Genomic DNA, 18,265 nt, shown 5'->3' on the forward strand with positions numbered 1-18,265 from the left:
TCAGCAATTTTACAGTTTACCTAAAATCCAGGCCTGTGGGAGATCAATCTTCATAGAAATTGTACCAGCTAGATCGGTGTATTGTCATGATGCTTTGTTAGCTCTACGGTTCTACCTACTGTCCCGCAGGATAGTTTCTCCGATCGGATAAATATGCCAAAAACCTCGATGTTACAGTCCACGTGATATCTCAACGTCACCGATATTCCAACCTCACTTCATGACGCTATGGACAGCCAATCCCACCTCAATGACTTATGACTAGTCCAAGGGGTGAGCCATAGATAGAAAGATACAACCAAAGGCCGGAAAGATTATCTGGTTTAATCGTGTTATTTACACTTTTCGGTGATCCAGATGACGTATAAGATATCAAAAACTACATGTACCTAGAGCATGCATTCTGAAACGATCTCTGAAAAATAGGATGGAAATAATGCACAGACCCAAGGGTAGATATGATGCCTCGTACCCTGTACCTAAGCCACCATTTCCATAGATCAAGTGACAATGGATATGCTCTAAATGTATACTCCGTCGACTTTATTGGTCACGCTAACTCAAAAGGTCAAGCGAGTTGAAAAACTAGAAAAAAATGAAAATCGGTACCTGGTCCGGAAAATATGAAACCCGATATAAGCGACTGATCTCCAGTAAAATTATTCCTGAAAGGGTCCAGACACGTTCCAGACAATCCAAGACCCGTTGGTTCCAGACTACTCGCAGGCGGGGCCGGCTCTTCACATTTATGCTCGTAATTCTAGAAATTCTAGAAATTCTACAATAAGCTAGTATTGGGAGATCTGTATTTTACTCCATCGGGGTGTTTCTATGTAGCAAATGACAGAGAATTCCAAATCCCTAGAATATTGCGTACCTGCACTCCATACAATGATCCAATTCTATATGACAGGTGACCCTGACCCATCTTTAACTTGTCCCGGGAACCTTGGTTAGATTGTGCTATTCATAGTCTTATGTTCGCAAAAAGAATGAAAATCCCCCTGATCAGTAAGTCCCTGTCATTAAAATACAGAGAATAAACTCTGTCATATGTGTTCGGCTCTTGGCTCGTGCCCCCCCATTGACCCTTTCGAAACCCTGACCTCTTAGCCCTTTCGCATCCCTTCATCCATCAGACTTACATACTCACATCCCCTATTACTTTTCTTCTCAACTCCTTTGTTCTCAGGTTCTTATTCTCAAATCCCATCTCTGTTCTGCTTCGCCTCGGTAACGTGCCTGTGCTATTTTGGGCCCAGCCCCAGGATTTCCCACACGAGGGCGGTGACGCAGGGCCCCTTCAACTTTCCCGAATCCCTCGATCGACACACCCACCTCTTTGCGCTTTTTCGCTTCCCAGTATCTTCGCTTCTATCTCGAGTCGTCCTCCGGACTCGCCATGGTGACGGTCGGCAAGTCGCACCCGGGTGCTGACCCCGTTCACCCTCTCCCCACCTCACCCGATCCGGTCAGCGCCAACTCCCCACCATCAAAGCGAGATTTAGCTTCATGGTGGAAGCAGTTCAAACGGAGCACCAGAAAAGATGAATTGAAAGGTAAGCCATATCAGGTGAATGCGATATCAGAATACAGGCAATCGCGTAAATATTTCCTGAGCTACTCCGGCTCGCGGCGGTTCGCAATCCCCCTGAGCCTCGGGGTATACTCCCCTCGTCGCACAGGAGATGGTTGTTGCAGTTCAACATGTCGGAGCTGGGGACTTTGCTCGCTTTCCAATTGATTTGTTTAGGTTCTTTATCGTTTCTTGAACTGGTACGCTGACCCGTTTATCGCAGAGGAGGCACCCCGCGGCATCTTCGGGATTGCGCTCAATGTCAGCATCAAGTATGCCAATGTGGCAATCTCCTTGACCAACGACCACGGCGAGAGCTTCATTTATGGATACGTGCCGATTGTTGTTGCAAAGTGTGGAGTGTTTCTAAAAGAAAAAGGTTCGCATTTACCTTGCTGTACTCGATGAGTTAACGCTGACGTTTTTGGATAGCAACGGATGTGGAAGGCATTTTTCGTCTTAACGGATCAGCCAAGCGTATTAAGGACCTCCAGGAGGTCTTTGATTCCCCCGAGCGATATGGCAAAGGACTCGATTGGTCCGGATACACCGTCCACGATGCAGCAAACGTACTTCGCCGATACCTGAACCAGCTCCCCGAACCCATCGTACCATTGGAGTTTTATGAGCGCTTCCGTGAACCTCTGCGGATCTACCAACGACAGGTCCTAGAAGGCAAGAACACAACCGACGCCGATAAGTTCGACCACGCAAAGGCTGTTTCGACATACCAGAACCTCATCATCGAGCTGCCCCCATTGAACAAGCAGCTCCTCCTCTATATCCTCGATCTTCTCGCGGTTTTCGCCTCAAAGTCCGATCAGAATCGCATGCCGTCAGCTAATCTGTCCGCGATCTTCCAACCAGGCATGCTGTCCCACCCGCAGCATGATATGTCGCCGGAGGAATACAAGTTAAGTCAGGATGTGTTGATCTTCTTGATTGAGAACCAGGACCACTTCCTGTTCGGAATGAGCGGCACGGCTGCCGATGAGCAGACTGTGAAGGAGGTTGAGGCAGGGATTGCACGACCTCACCCCACCGTTCGACGATCGGTATCCAACGCTAGTGCGAACACGGAAAGCCATCGCAAGTTGGACAGTATCCGTCGAAATGTCTCCGTTTCGTCGCGCAACTCCCGCCATTCTAACAACACTCAAAGCCCTGTAACTCCCACCTCAATCACTGGCGGTGGTGGCGGTGGTGTGCACCGAAGCAACACCCTACCCTCAAAGATGGGCCCCGTTTTGACCTCTGCTCGTTATGCACGAGCCAATGACACTGGCTCGAACAACCCTTCCGGCCTCTCTGTTTCTCATCAAAGTTCTCGATCGAATAGTCGAACGCCATCAGTGCGCGAAGAGCCTGAGCAGCCTGAGCCGATCCCTGAGTCTGTATCTCATCCGGTTCCTCGGCCAGTCCCTGAACAGACCTCCGAGCAGCGTCCTGAGCAGCGCATCCCTAGTCAATCAACCGCATCATTGACTCCAGGCAACGTATATGTGCACACGTCAACCCATGGCCCATTGCCCCTGGCAACTGCTGAACGTCTTGTCATCAACGAAACTACCAGGCCACATGATAATCTCAACACGGTCGTCTCACCCCCGGTCACTTTACCCCCACAGGTTGTCACTCCGAGTCGTGAGCGTAAGCTTTCAAGTTTCTTCACGAAGTCACCGCCACCTGACTATGAACTGAGAGAACATCGGCAGCCGAATCGCTTGAAGAAGAAGCGCATTCCCGGTAGCGCAAGCATGAGCGCACAAAGCTCGACTAATTCACTCCATGCCTCGACTCCAGCTCACAGTGCGGATCTTGAACCTAAACACGAAAACCGGTCCGTGGAAGCTGCTGTTGGTGACACCACTCCGAAACCTCCAAATGCTGCGACACTCGGCAACCGGGAGAACCCCTTTGACTCGAACTCGGCTCTCGTAGAGGGTACTTTGCAACATCACACTGACCACTCTCTGCGACCTAACAAGTCGCGTACGCCCTCTATGAACTCACGCTCATCTTTTACTGATCAGTCCGATATGGATCAGCCCGATGATGTCACTCGCCATGAAAATCGTCGAAGTTGGCGATTTCATCGGTCTCCGAAGCGCACCAGCGAGCAACTTGGACTAGGTTTCGCGTCTCCACCCCTAGGAGCAACAAATCCTCGAGCCGAGCAAAGCACCACTTCAATCGGCAGCGGTCAATATCAAAGCACTGACCTCTCCAACCACCCATTGAGCTTGGATGCTGGCGTTCAAGGCACCTCTTCCGCAGGATCAGAGCCCGAGAAAAAGAGCCTGTTTGGAAAGTTCAAGGCGAAAGTTGCTCAAGTTCGGGATGGTGTTAAGGATGATCGCGAGCGCACAAAAAGCCCCACCCGGTCAGAGAACGAGCCGTCCCTCACCAACCGACCTCTTTCTCCAAATGCTACGGAGTCGACAAATGGCAATCATGCCTCGGTCGAAGTCCCACGTGAACAGCCCAAGGAAGAGCATATACGTTCGCCTGTGTCTCCATTGCCTGGCGCTGGTCTTCCTCCATCTATTCCCGAAGAGCCGCATAGCCCCGCAGCATCTGCGTCTGTACCTGTCATTGAACAGAAGGGGTCCGCTCAGCTGCCAGCTACCGAGTCCGTGTCCGCACCAGAGCCACCATTGTCTAATGAGATCTTGGAAGAGATCGCAGGACCGTCCACTTCGGCTGCTTGATCTACTTCAAAGTGCTCTCGCACAGTGTTTCCACTCCTCGCTCCCATCATTTTCATGACTGCTTTCATGATTGCTCTTCCACGGCTTGCACCTCTATCTTTTATCCAGTTGTGCGGGTTTTGTTTGACCATTTAAAAGGGTATGGCTTATTCACGGAGCATTGACGCCCGAGGCGTTGGATGATATTGTTTTCTCGTCTTTTATCTTCGTTTGTGATGAATGGGCTTTGCCCTCGTATTCGTGACCCTCTTGCACTTCCATCCCCCTTGCTCTCGATTGGGTGGTGTGGTGCCAACCCAAGTTCCCTTTGAACGACCCTCATGTATTCTTTATCCCATTGCTCTCACCTACCCCCGCCTTCCTGCAATGGTCCGAAGCTCTTTTCATATTATTAGCCCGTTTCCGGATTTCAGTTGATCACGTTGCCATGTGGAATGAATGTATGTCTGTCTCTGCAATTGCAGCCGGTCTGTCTTGGTCTCTTTTCTTGTTTTTTTTTTTTCGATCTCGTCCTATTCTTAGGTTGAACTTGCGATATCGGTCTGTTATACTGTTATGAACCCGATGACAAAAATAGGGATGTTGCTTTTCAATTATTTCGCACTTCTGCATAGCTGTAGTGTGTCTGCGGCCGAAGTGCCGCGCCGGAGAAATCCTGAAGAATTCGTCAGGTTATATCCAATCCCGATGGTATTTATCGGCTCAAAATTCATCGAGAACGAAGCAATTGCCTTTCTTGTGTGTTCTTAATCGGATCTATCTGGGGCGCTTATATATACTTGCTGGATGCATTTAGGTAGACACAGTGCAACCATGTTCATACTCAAAAGTACAACACCCATCGATAGCTCACCATGTTAGTCCAATCGGTGAGATAGAAAGTGGGGCGACTTCATGAGTGCAGCTTTGTTTCCTCTGAGACTGGAGGCGGTTTTGTAGGTAGGCGACTTGTCTTTCTGGCTTGCTAGCATGTTGTTATACTGGAGATAAAAGAGAAGAACACAATGCGAGACAGCTGTATACATTTTCACAATGATAAGAAGCCCAACGAATAATATGTCAGCCATGAGCTTGTAATGAGGGCCGCTACAATCCCATGGACTGCATAGTTATATATTACTCCGTAGTACAATCCATTTGTGAACTCGGAAATGAAGTTGTTGCCTGAAGGGCAAGGCAAGATATATGTTCTGCCTAAGACATCAAGGCCACAGCCAATCACTATCGAGCTGTCATCTCCATTCAAGACCCTCCGATTTCCACCCTGAATCAACCGGGAGCTTCTCAAGGTCTGTTTTCCACAGAGAACTGCCAGTTGAACCCAGCAATGCCCCAAGACACCTCTTCCGCGCTAGGGGCTCCTTCCTCAACACCCCAGACGCTCGTCGAGAAACCTTCCGCCCCTCCCGTCAACATCCTCCCCTCGTTGATAGCCCGGATCTACTCAATTGCGCATCCGGCACTCCTTTTGGCATTGGGTGCCACTCGTTTCGAAGCATTGGTGGCTAATCCTACTAAGGAGCTTCTTTCCACCCTACCATGGCTCACCCTTATACAAATCTTCTACGTGATTGTATGTCTTCCGCCCGCTGGGTCGACATCAACAGAGACGAGCGCGTCCGCCCCGACTGATGTGAAGTCAAGTCCTCGGCCATCTGGGCCTGGTGGTGCCGCGCGACATGGCAAACATGGAAAGCGGAAGCAGCACGCCAATAGCTGGGCATGCATTTGGTCTCGGTCACTGGTACGCGATATCTCTCCAATTAAGCGGAACCTGCGTGTGATTGATACTAACACGATTTTCTAGCCGGCCCTCCTCTCGGTCTCCCTGACCTTCGTCTTGGCCACCCCGGTTCTGACAATCCTCCTGGTTCTATTCGGCGCCCCGCTCACAACCCACAATTCCGAGACCATCCTGTGTGCGGCCCACATGGCCGTTCTATCCGCGACGGCCCTGATCTACGCCCACGGGTTGGACCGCGGCGTATGGAACGAGGTTTGGGGCATTGCCCGACCCGCTGATGCGGTCTGGGGCAGTGCGCTCGGTACAGGCTTGGGGGCGTGGTTTGGCGCTATTCCTATTCCTCTTGACTGGTATGTATACGTTCATACTGCACTTCAAATGCGGAATACCTGGCTAACTCGGTATATGAAGGGACCGACCTTGGCAGGCATTCCCAATTACGATTCTTGTTGGAGCCTACATCGGATATGCCATTGGCTCCTTGCTTTCTCGTACTCCATTGGTTTACGGCAAGCGTGTCAAATTCACCTCGGAGGACTTGAGCGAAACCGAAAAGAAAATCAACTAGGGACTTCGTCGTGCAGTCCCTCTATATTCGCGCAATACGGCATATTTCTGAACATACATGTCTAGCTTGTATTAGCATAATAAGCTCTCACATCACTGCCGCCACCAGTGATAATTGGTTTTAGATATCCAAAATATTAATTTGATAATGTGAACTATTTCAACGTTCAATGGAAGCCTCTTTCTCTTCACAGCTTGCTGTGATCCTTGAAGCTGCCATGCCGCCCTAATCCTTTGCTGAACTTCGCTGCACCTGCTATGGCTTCCTGTGAAATCACCTTGCTCCCTGCATTGAACTCCTGGGTCATCGCATCCTGGAACGAGGATGCCTCATACGCACTGTAGTAGCAAGAATGGCGATCTGTGTTGAGACACAACTCAGGGAATGTGATGAGCTGTCTTGCTATCCCAATAGCTTCTTTTAATGATTCTCCTTTAGGAACCACCCGGCTGGCCAGTCCCATGGTCAGCGCTTCCTGGGCGCTCACAGCCCGACCGGTCAATATCATATCCAAGGCACGACCAAGCCCGACAATGGCTTGCAGCCGGACGGTTCCTCCATCAATTAGAGGAACACCCCAGCGTCGACAAAAGACCCCGAAGACTGCGTCTTCTTCAACGACACGCATATCCGCGAGTAGGCTCAGCTCTAGGCCTCCTGCAACGGCATATCCAGAGACAGCGCATATGACTGGTTTTTTTATAATGAGTCTGGAGGGACCCATTGGCCCTAAGTTGCGACCGTTGACAGGTTGGAGGTTGTCGCTCGGTGTGTCGTTGTTTGCCTGTGCAACCATATGGAGGTCGGCTCCTGCACAAAAGCTACCGCCGGCACCCGTTAGGACACATACTTTTTGTTTCGCGTCATTTTCAAAAAGAAGAATGGCTTCGTAAAGCGCCTTCGCTGTCAAGGGGTCGACGGCATTCTTCCTATCAGGGCGATTGATTGCCACCACCGAGATGCCAGGATACGAGGAAGTATCTGTTGTAACTCTGCCGGGTTCCGCCATGTCTAAAAACAGGGGACTTTTAGTGGGAAAAAAAGACAGAAATGTTGCTGTTGAGCATTTTATAGACCTTCCATGCCTCGGCTAAACCCCGCCCTCGACCTCCAACCATCATCGTCATCCGGATCTACGCTGTCGGTAATAGCGCCATGTCTACAGCATGTATAATATGCCATAAGAGAAAGGTGTGTCATTGATCATCTATTGGGCTATTCCCGAATAATTGCTAACGGTTATAGGTGAGGTGCGACTTTGCGACGCACGACCCCTGCACCAACTGCAAAAAGTCGGATGTGGAGTGCAGGTAAGTAGACCCGGTCAAAAGAAGTCGAATAATCAAAATAATTGACTTCCTTCAGACCATATACAAGAAAGCGCAAGAGGTTCACCAACAGCCTATCACCAGGGCGGAATGTGTCAACGTCTGCTCCCTTGAGTCAGACACCACGGAGCTCACAGGTTCCTCCCGAGTCACCGGAGGCACAAGTAGCTTCACAGCGGAATTATTTGAGCGAGTCTCATGAGGCAATTCCAATTGAAACCAATACAGCCGTGATCGCTAATAATGGCGAGCCTTTTATTAAAGAGGAGAGCTATCGCGGCCGCAGTGAATATATCGGCGGCAGCGTCCCGTTTGATGAAAATATGGTCAAACCTGGTCGCGAAACCACATACACCAGCCCCAAAGCATCAGCAACTGACTTGAAAATGCTCCGCAATCAGGGTGCTTTTGAGTTACCTCCAGTCTCAGTCCAAACAGAACTAATGGCCAGCTTTAACATGCACTGTGCATCCTGGACACCGGTTGTGGACCCGAAATGGCTGGATGAGAGTGCGCCGCGATCAATGCTGCTTCTCCAGTCTGTCTTCCTCGCTGGAAGTAGAGTTTCCAAAGCTCATCTCGACTATGGGTCCAGCGAAGTGTTCTATCGACGAGCAAAACTACTTTTCTTTTTTGGTGGTTGTGACGACCCTTTGATTTCTATTGTGGCAGCCTGCCTACTGCATTGGTACAATCCGGTTGGGCCCGAGGATGTTTCTACCGATACCAGTGGGTTTTGGATTCGAACAGCTGGAGCAATGGCGTTTCAGATTGGGCTACACAAGGAGCCCTCGCCAAATTCCCGAGATCGGGGTCTCCGGAGAAGGCTGTGGTGGTCTCTCGTTGTAGGTGTCTCCCCCTGAATCTGCAACACATGGAATAATATGGGCTAACATACTTAGGTACGAGACAACATAATTTCTGTTGGCGTCGGCCGACCACGAACTATCAATCTACGCGACAGCGATGTCCTTCCGCCATCACTTAATGATTTCCCCGTGAACAACTTCAAATCACAACTATTCCTAGCCTACTGCACGATATCCCGGCTTCTGGGAGACACGGTCGAGTCCCATCTACGACAAGAAATCTCCCGCCAAAGGCAGGTCGATCTCGAGAACGCCGTCTACCGATGGGCAAAACAAGTCATTCCAAGATTACGATCATGTGTGACACCTCAAGACAATGCGGTTACTTGCAATTTCGAAATCCAACAAGTGCTGGTCATGTATTTCGTAGTGCTCACTATTCTCCATCGCTCGCCTACGCCAGGCAGCGTTCCACCCGCAGCATCGCTGGTAGCATCTTCGTTTATTGCTGGAATTTACGAGGAATTCCTGCTTCGCGATGAGCTTCGATACCTGGGCCCTGTCTTTGCTTTCTATCCACTATGTGCTGGACTGTCACTCCTTTCTAGCTGTCGCTATACCCACCTGCAGAATACTGCCGAACATGAATTAACAGTCATGAAGCTCTCCCTTCAAAAGCTATCCGAAAGGTGGCTCTCGGCGGTCGGACCATTGCGTGCACTGAACAACTTGACCGAGAAAGTCCGAGAGCTGGGTCCCTTTGGGGGTGTATCGCCTACTCTCGACCTGGACGCAGCCTCTTTCTTTGAGGGATTCGATACAAAACTTTGCAAACAATGGCAAATCATTGGACACTCCTCAGAGTCCCCAAGTGGGGATGCGGACATCTCGCCTACCTGCACTATGGCGGATATTCAAACCCCCAATGATGCCCTTCGGTCCCTTGACGCTCCGCCGGGACAACCTGTGGATACTTACGACTTTGCCTCTGTTGATGTTGGCTTGGACCCATTCAGCAATAATTGGGAAGGGTCTGGATTTGACTGGAGTGGCTCCTGGCTACTCAATATATGAACTTGACAAAGCTCGAGAATTGGCGATACATAAATCGGTCTCGGTGTATGTCTTGTTTTCTTTTCATGTACAAAAGTTCCTTTCTCATTTCTCTTTCAAAATACCACCCATTGTCTATTGTATAGGCTAGACAGCATGTCGTCTATAGCTTGCTTCTGTTGTTGTTTTGGACCTCAAGATCATAATACTGCCTGAAGTGATCTAGAGACCTAGGATTCGCAACGGTGCTGCTAATAATCTTAGGAAGCTGGCCAGATGAAATGACCTGCTTTATCAATGTCTCCACCTTTTTACCATTGACCGTCATAGGGACTTCTTTGACCTCGATCACGAAGCGAGGAACATGCTTACTGCTCAAGCCTTTGCGAATTGCATCCTTGAGCTCTACAGCAAGTTGGCCCGTGAACGGCTTTCCAGACTGCATCACGACAAACAAAAACACAACTTCATCAGAGTCGTGAGATCGTCGACGCCCGACACAGAAAGTGGTTGAAATGACCGAGTTGAAAGGAGCTGATTCGGTGATCGAGTATATATCTGAAGACCCAAAACGAATACCCTGTGGATTAAGGACACCATCGCTGTCGGTTTCCCAGTCAGCACGCACTTTCCCCAAATTTATTCCGACAGAGAAATAAAACGTACCTCCTTCCATGAATCTGCCAACCTTTTGTTTGCGGGTTATAACTCGCCCAATCGTGTTGAGCCCAACAATTCTCAAATTTCTCGAAATAGGCGCTCTTGTATTTCGATCCATCTTCATCGCCCCAGAAAAAGACTGGCATTGATGGAAATGGTTTGCGACAGACGAACTCGCCATGTCTTCCAGTGTTCTTGATAGAAGCTCCCGTGAGAGGATGAGCAATGTCCAAGTCGTGCCCAAGCATAGGAAGCTGGATCTCCCCAGGATACAGTGGACCTGCAGGGTCAGTTCCAATCCAAGAAGTCGCCAAGTCCGTGGCGCCTGTTACACTGGTGAGATGAACACTGGAAGGGAATGTGCGGTAGAACCAGTGGTATTGGTCTTCACCCAGATGAGAGCCACCTGTCTGCACCATTCTGAGGGAGGATAGATCGAATTCGTTCTTTGGGATACAACCGGTCATCTCGAGCTCCTGTAGATAGCGAGGGGAGCAACCCCAGTATGAGACCTTATGGTACCCCGCAATCTTTGCCAGTCCTTTGGCACTGGGCCATAACGGAGATCCGTCGTACAGAATCAGAGTCGGACCTACGGAGAGGTGACCGACCATGACATTCCACAAGACCCATGAGGTACTACTATACTGGAAAACAACATCCTCGGATGTCAAAGAGTTGTGCAGTACGGATGTCTTCTTGTGCTGCAAAATAACGCCATGGCTGTGCACCAGGCACTTTGGCTGACCGGTGGTGCCGCTGGTGTATAGGATATAGAGTGGATGAGAGAAGGACACTCTTTTGAACCCTAGCCTGTCCTCTCGCCGTGACATTGACAAGAAGCGATCGAGACTGGGGAATGCCGACTCATGGGCGCCGATGATAGGAATCAAAAACACCTGTGGCTTTGAGTGCAATGCCTTCACGATGCTTTTGATCTTGACGACGTTCGATCGCATTTTCCCCTTATATGTGGATTCGGCATCTGCGAAGAGAACCCGTGGAGTGACTTGTTGTAACCGTGACACACAGCCCTAGTATTTCTAATCAGTCTCCGATGTCGACAGCAATTCCCATTCCTGCGAGACATACCTCTTCACCCAAATCCGGTGCAATACTAGTCCAAATCGCGCCGATACTCGCAGTCGCCAGGAACAAACCGACCGACCAGACGCTATTCGAGATGACAGCAGCAACCCTATCTTGTTCTTTAACACCGAGCTTGAGCAAAGCACTCCTTGCCTTTCTGACATTCTCCCTCAACACTCCCCATGTCCACACCTCCCCACTCAGATCATGGCCCTCTCGAACTCCAACAAGAGCCGTCTTGTCCAAGTCCCGACCAGACACAACATTCTCCGCATAGTTGACAGTTGCTCCGTGGAAGAATTTGGGTACCTTGTCCATTGGCGTGCTAGGATCAAATGCGGATGTTACTGTCGGAGGCAATGGTGGAATAATTCCCGTATAGCCATGGAGGTCTGTCCAGAAATCTTGCAGATTCTCAACGGACCATTGATGCAGATCATGAGAAGAGCGAAGCTGCTGATTGAACTTCTTGTTGATATGCGCACGATAGATATTCATGGGTATTTGGTCTTGCGGGATGGTAGGTTCCCAGATGGGACGAGGCCTGAGAGCGTCGCTCGACTCGCTCTTCGTAGGGCTTGCCATTTCTTGTCTGTTTCTGTGGTGGTGTCAATTGTTGATTTTTGATTTTGAAGACGTAGAATTGGGATTGCTTATAAAGTGATTTATAGTAGCAGATAATCTCGATAATCACACCAATAGCCCGTCGGCACCCGGCTTTTGAACCCCCGCATGAAATGTCTCGTTCGGGTAAATCTGACGCATTCCTAGAGACACCCATGATACTATAGCTTCTTTCGGTGATTGTCGGTGGAAATCGGTCGAAGTCGGTTATATCGGCGATGCATGGTGCATCTCATAGGGTTGATGCTGCTACTCGGCTGATGTGACGCCTAGTCCCCGCACGAAGCTGAAGGAATATAGTACTAAGCGGAAGCTTCATTTAGTAGATTATTGTTCAACTTGCCTGATCAACAGGAGCTGGCTTGCGAACTAGGTATTCTCGTGCTTGTATGCTTCTATTTGTAGCACGTCTTTTCCCCCCATCCGTCATTATTCACCAAAATAAAGAATGAAAACTACTAGTCTTCAGGCAAAGTGTTGATTGCGTGTTCACATATGTAGAATGATCCAATATCAGCTAGAAATCCAAACGTCAAAAATGCCAGCTAAGATTGCGTGCTATATATGGCATCAACCTTCATGATTCAAAGCTTCGAGCTTGCCTTTTGCAAGGATCGATGACCAGAGGCACGGTTCGCCGGCAGGTCAACTCCCCAGGCAATACGACAGTCCCATTGCAGATGTTCCTCCCCTTCAGAGATAGTGCTAGCAGTGCTCCTAACTATAACAATGTCGTGGAACACCTGCTCTCCCACGCCACCCTCAGCACTCAAGATCCAGCGTCGAGCAATCTCTGTCGTCACAAGGTCATTATCACGTTCAGCATCAAGCGCCAGAAGAGCACCAGATAGAATCCAAGCCAGAGTGAACATAAAGCGACGGCCATCAGCAACAGTTGAGGCGGGATCTTGAGCCGTAAAACGAGCACGCAAAGCTGACCACGCAGCTGTCAGGGCATTCTGCAGATTTGCGCTCTGAATCAGGGCCAAGGTACGCCTAAGCCATGTTCCAAATATCTTCAGGTTGTCATTCTTGATAAGGAAGCGGACAAACTCGCTGGCTAGCACGTTCGTGGTACCCTCCCAGATAGAATTGACTGCGTTATTGCGCATAATCCGAGAGATGTTGAACTCGGGCTCGTCAGCCTCGTCCATATAGCCGACTCCACCCATAGATTCCTGACATTCTTGAATTCCCGTAGTGGCCATCTTACTGATAACGGCCTTAGCAGTGGCAGTCAAGGTACGGAAAACCACCTCTGCTTCCTTGCCAGGTTGAGGGAGATGCGCGAGCTTATTAGACGACGGTTTTTGATCTTCAACAATTCCAAACAAAGCGACCGTCAACCACGCAAGGTTCATTGCACCCCGATGCTTTACTTCCAAGTCCGCCAAGAGTCGTAAATGCATTGGGATCAGCCAGAGCGGTTCGCCGACAGTGGTTCTCGCTTTTGCAAAGCTCTTTGTGATGCTCATTGCTCGGCGCCAACCAGCAAGCGAACCAACAAAGGTATGAAGCCGGGTGACGTTGAGAAGAGGCGCGATCGTTACAATCCCCTGGTCTAGCTCCCCAAGAAGATGCGCACGCATATCCTTTAGTTCCAATTCGGCGGTCGGCAATTCTTTAGTACCGAGTTTGTTCTTTAGTCGGTGGATCTTGACGCCATTAGATACAACTTTAGAGACACCGTTTGTATCTACCACGGTCCGTCGCAATGGCGCGAGGAACGTGCTTAGCTTTCCAGATGGAGTCTTCGCGAGCAAAAGAGCAAGGTTGGCATCCGTTGCCGAAGAGAAGAACTTGAATCCGCTAATGAGGTAGTCGCCATCACCAAGGAGGTCGGAGCCGGAGGAGCCGGAAGGAGTAGCTAGCGGCGAGTAGGTAGCCCATGTTTCGGTGTTTTGGACGTCGCTGCCACCGGCTCTCTCAGTCATCCACTGGCCCGAAGTCCAGTGATCATCCTTTTCGGAGATCAGCCCCTGGAACGCAGCATGGAAAGGATGCGTGGATGGCAGCGTGTCAATTTTCGATGAGAGAATAAAAGCAGCACCATCGGTCATGCTAATCGGACAGGAGTAGAGTCCAGAAGAAGGAGAGTACAAATAGGTACTGGAATCATGGCATTAGCGATAGCATAGAAAGATCGACAAGGAAATACCCACAGCGCATACTGAACTGTTCGCCGATCGACCCCTAAGCCCTTATCATAGCCCGCCGAGACGATCCTAATCGGATCAAGTTAGATCATGCATGTCATATACGATTTATAGATCACACCTATTCCGAGCACCCCATTTGCCCAGTTGCTTCCAGCCTTCCGTGGTTACCAATCGATCATGATCATATCGCTTACCCCAGACATTATGGCTCTTCACATATGGCACATTGCGCTCAGCATCGGCGCTCCATTCGCGAACCTGTTCTGAAATAGCCTCGGCACCGAACTGAGTGAGATGCGGTTGTACAGATTGAAATACAGCGGATGATAGGTACCCTGGATTATGTTTAGAAATTATTATTATAATTACATATGAATGAAAAACTCACATGCCAGTGTCCGTTGGAGGCTGGGATCCGACGTGTAGGTATTCTCCAATGGGCCGGGGTCGGTGATGTAGCCGCTATCTGCTGTCGCGGGCTGCGAGTAGGACATAGTGAGATTCTTATAAGTGAATACGACGGGGAAATGACAGATAGAATGTGCAGAGTGAGTTTGATAAAGCAGTTGAAAATGCGGGGAAGATGAACCTCGGCTACGCAGTCCTATAGATGTCATACCTTGATATTTGATTTAGGCCTAGAAATCTGAATTGGGATCGGTAGAAGAATCAAAATACCTGTATTACTATTGCAAGAATAGCCTCGACTAACCAAATTTAGTTAGTATTCTTGATAGCCTCTTTGGATGTCTTTCTAGGTGTCTTTTCTAAGATGTCTTCTCCCTATCCTCAAGGAGACGGCCCAAACCAGGCATTAATGTATCAGTATTTGCTAAAAATGGAGGTTTGGCCCCCTGGGGTATAGGACTGCGTAAACCTCGGCTGTCGGTTGTCTAATGAAAGTGAAAGTACTAAATCTGCCCGCAAAAGCGCCGTATCACGATTCACCTTATACCCTGAAACATGATATTTTCTATATTTACCGTTCCTACTAGAAGCCTATATAGTCATGGACTAGGGGTAACCAAGAACCTGGGAGACAATTGTTAAAATAATGACAGCTACCTATACCATTTTTGAGGATGTCAGCGCGCCATGGGAGATTCTGGTTTTTGATTTAGTTGCTTTTGCAAAGAGCCGAAAGCCCTCACATCTCGTGCATCGTGTTGTATCCCGTCTCAACCAAGCTACGCGGTCCTCGGGCATCGGAGCAGACATGCCAGTAAAACAGGCCACCCAGTTTCGACGAGGTCACAAATTCCGCCTTCTGTTTTACTGTTTCTGGGGTATCGTATGTGACGAAACCGCCATCAGCTCCAACACAGAATGACGCACCGATGTTCCTATCATAATACTCCTGTGTCCCCGGTCGGGGTAGGTCGCGATAGTCAAAAACACCATCTTCGCCACCGTGTCCAGTATACCGCTGACCAGGACCGTTGCTGCCCAGGAAGGATCGTCCATAAACTGGGACACCCAAAATGATCTTTCTAGGGGGCACTCCTTGCCCTATAACATAAGAAACCGCCGAATCACCAGATATGCCTGAGCCATAAAGCTGCGCCTGATGGCCCGTCTCGGATTCCCATGGTCCCGCGAAATCGTACGTCATGAGGTTGATCATGTCAAGATGTTTTTGTGCGGCAGCAAGGTCAATGTTCCGCAATGCCCACTGGCCGGCAGGGAGGGCGGTGGTAAGGACGTAACGCGGAGCGGGTAGCACTTCCCGCAGACGTGCGAGGAGACGAACATAATCCTTTCCTTGCTTGGAATCAGAGGGGTGCTCCCAGTCGACTGCATAGCAGATGGAGTTAGTCATGTACATCCGACTTGTCTCAGCATCAAAAAGATACGCGGCCTTACTGTCAATTCCATCAATTCCAAATTGATCCACCAGTTCCCGCGCGGTGCGAACGAAAGTGTCCACCCGAGAATGGCTGCTGGCTACAGCGGCGAAGTTCTCACTGCCTTTTCCGCCACCACCAACAGAGAGGATGACCCTCATCTTAGAGTACTGTTGCTTCAATTGGACGAAAGCTCTAAGGCAACCTTCTGCGCCGTCAACGGGCATCTGGGTATCAGCCCACTCATCGCTCAGCTATGACGCAGCGTCAGTAAATATTCCCACATTAGAGGAGGTGCGTGATTAAAACTTAAAACTTACATAGACAGTTCCGTCATCTTTCACCCTGCAAGAAACCAATTTGAGATTAGCGCGTCAGCCATCTGCTCGAACCCGGACTCTTGAATGGCGGTGATTGGCTGTGTTTACCAGGCAAATGCGTAGAACACATGTGAGATAAATCCCAAGCGCAAAGATGAAGGAGGTTCCTTTCGATAGATTCTCCAATTCGGATAGTAGGCTGCATTTGTGTACAGTGGCACTTCGTATGAGACGTGGGACTCGGCAGCGGGGTCACGATCCGCGCCCCGTCGGCGGAAGAGCCTGGAAGCTGAGAACATTTTCAAGACGTCGAGGTGAGAAGTGTGAGAGCTCGCGCATTGGGGGGAATCACACAAAGCACTGAAGCTGAATGGAATTCCAAAAAAGGCCAACGAAAAAGAAAAGAAGAGAAAGAATTGAATTGCAAGTTGAAAAGGGCCCCAGAACAATGCTGTGTGTTTCCCTTTTGGGAATACGTCACGTGGAACCTCGCCTCGTTCCTTTTCGTACTCTCTCTATTGCACTTGCACTAATTAGGTGAAGTGTATAATCAGGCAGTTTGCAGATGCAAATCTCAGGTAACCCGACTAGGCTCCATATAGATGGCCGAATCAGCAATTGGACACAGAAAGATGTGGAGAATGTGGGCTAAGCATATGCGCAGCATTTTCCAAACAGAAGTACGTTGTCAACTTGTACACAATGGATGCCTGCATGGTCAGATGCGGGGTTTCTGTCTCGGAGTTCAGTCATGAATTGTCCTAGATCCAAGACACATGGGGGAGGATTGTGTCCGGTCATGTCCGTATGACCTGCGGTCCGATCTAACCAGCGGACGCAAGAAAATCCTGTCAAAGAGATTTTCATACTAAGGTACAAGCGTGGATCGCCTGCATGAGGCAATGCACTCCACCCCGTGTTCGAGAGTTTTTGCAATGACGGCAGATCGTCATGAACAATATATTATTGTGGACGATCATGACTCGTGAAAATACGAATCTAGCTTGTGCTGGGTACCCCGGTGAAAGGGGTTTTGTTGCGAAGCCAATAACCAGAACAAGGAGATGGGGCGACGTAGGTTTGGCCTTTTGCTAGTTAACTTTTGCTTTTTCGATTTGATAATCACAGCGTTTACAGGGGTACAGGGGTATCTGATTCGCTGGGATAGTCTGAAGGATGAGGCTAGGGCATGGGGAGGGATGCATGTGGCCCCGGCTTTATACTTCCCCGCGGTGATCGAGGCTGGAATGCTTCCGTTTCACTAGGGACATTGCACGAGAAAAGTCTCAAATCATCTTGAAGTATACACAGGGCTATTACGAGAAAGATAAAAGTAATATTTTCAAATGGCCGAATGCGCTCATTGCAATGAAGATGATCAACAAGCTCATAGAAAATCCAGAATAGGCAACCTGGTGATTAACTTGGCCATTTGTTCTTTTTTAATAGCCGCGATAGTCTCGGGACTATTTAATACTAGGAAGGTAATTTAAGGGAGCCATGTGAGATTAACTTGCTGAAACTGAATCCTAAACGGATATATGTAATCAACTTTACATAACTAACTAACTAGTTAACTATCTCGGATACGTTAAATATTATAATGTCCCAAATAAAGCTCGGAGAAAAGATTGTCGGCCTGCTAGCCGGGAAAACGACAGACCCTGAGATTGTATGCATTGTGCACAGATACTACATATCCAGATTCTGGGTAAGACAATAAAAATAGTTCGAAATATCAGTTGCAGCCTCACTGTCAAATAAATTGGATTGGATAGTT

General features: G+C 49.2%; 7 protein-coding genes across 7 annotated transcripts; 3 read left to right on the forward strand and 4 right to left on the reverse strand.

Annotated features, from left to right (window-relative positions):
- Positions 1–1,402: 1,402 nt before the first annotated feature.
- LCP9604111_8825 (uncharacterized protein) lies at positions 1,403–4,287 on the forward strand (the record flags this gene model as incomplete). The annotated part of the gene is made up of 3 exons (XM_039077011.1): positions 1,403–1,559; positions 1,800–1,955; positions 2,009–4,287. 3 exons carry the CDS (start codon positions 1,403–1,405, stop codon positions 4,285–4,287), a joined length of 2,592 nt encoding a protein of 863 aa, XP_038925221.1.
- Positions 4,288–5,614: 1,327 nt separating this feature from the next.
- LCP9604111_8826 (PIG-F family protein) lies at positions 5,615–6,599 on the forward strand (the record flags this gene model as incomplete). Its single annotated transcript, XM_039077012.1, has 3 exons — positions 5,615–6,031; positions 6,095–6,381; positions 6,443–6,599. The coding sequence occupies 3 exons, from the start codon at positions 5,615–5,617 to the stop codon at positions 6,597–6,599; spliced, it is 861 nt and encodes a 286-aa protein (XP_038925222.1).
- A 187-nt stretch (positions 6,600–6,786) lies between these two features.
- Positions 6,787–7,608, reverse strand: LCP9604111_8827 (enoyl-CoA hydratase/isomerase family protein; the record flags this gene model as incomplete). Its single annotated transcript, XM_039077013.1, has 1 exon — positions 6,787–7,608. One exon carries the CDS (start codon positions 7,606–7,608, stop codon positions 6,787–6,789), a length of 822 nt encoding a protein of 273 aa, XP_038925223.1.
- A 146-nt stretch (positions 7,609–7,754) lies between these two features.
- On the forward strand, positions 7,755–9,810 carry LCP9604111_8828 (transcription factor domain-containing protein; the record flags this gene model as incomplete). The annotated part of the gene is made up of 4 exons (XM_039077014.1): positions 7,755–7,790; positions 7,845–7,909; positions 7,965–8,772; positions 8,830–9,810. The coding sequence occupies 4 exons, from the start codon at positions 7,755–7,757 to the stop codon at positions 9,808–9,810; spliced, it is 1,890 nt and encodes a 629-aa protein (XP_038925224.1).
- Positions 9,811–9,952: 142 nt separating this feature from the next.
- On the reverse strand, positions 9,953–12,123 carry LCP9604111_8829 (uncharacterized protein; the record flags this gene model as incomplete). The annotated part of the gene is made up of 3 exons (XM_039077015.1): positions 9,953–10,391; positions 10,456–11,483; positions 11,542–12,123. 3 exons carry the CDS (start codon positions 12,121–12,123, stop codon positions 9,953–9,955), a joined length of 2,049 nt encoding a protein of 682 aa, XP_038925225.1.
- Positions 12,124–12,746: 623 nt separating this feature from the next.
- On the reverse strand, positions 12,747–14,815 carry LCP9604111_8830 (uncharacterized protein; the record flags this gene model as incomplete). Its single annotated transcript, XM_039077017.1, has 4 exons — positions 12,747–14,271; positions 14,325–14,387; positions 14,440–14,656; positions 14,710–14,815. 4 exons carry the CDS (start codon positions 14,813–14,815, stop codon positions 12,747–12,749), a joined length of 1,911 nt encoding a protein of 636 aa, XP_038925226.1.
- A 653-nt stretch (positions 14,816–15,468) lies between these two features.
- Positions 15,469–16,784, reverse strand: LCP9604111_8831 (glycoside hydrolase family 18 protein; the record flags this gene model as incomplete). Its single annotated transcript, XM_039077018.1, has 4 exons — positions 15,469–16,115; positions 16,185–16,419; positions 16,486–16,510; positions 16,594–16,784. 4 exons carry the CDS (start codon positions 16,782–16,784, stop codon positions 15,469–15,471), a joined length of 1,098 nt encoding a protein of 365 aa, XP_038925227.1.
- Positions 16,785–18,265: the final 1,481 nt, after the last annotated feature.

Source organism: Penicillium roqueforti (assembly GCF_015533775.1).
Source record: "Penicillium roqueforti strain LCP96 04111 chromosome Unknown scaffold_37, whole genome shotgun sequence".
Taxonomy (NCBI): Eukaryota; Fungi; Ascomycota; class Eurotiomycetes; order Eurotiales; family Aspergillaceae; genus Penicillium; species Penicillium roqueforti.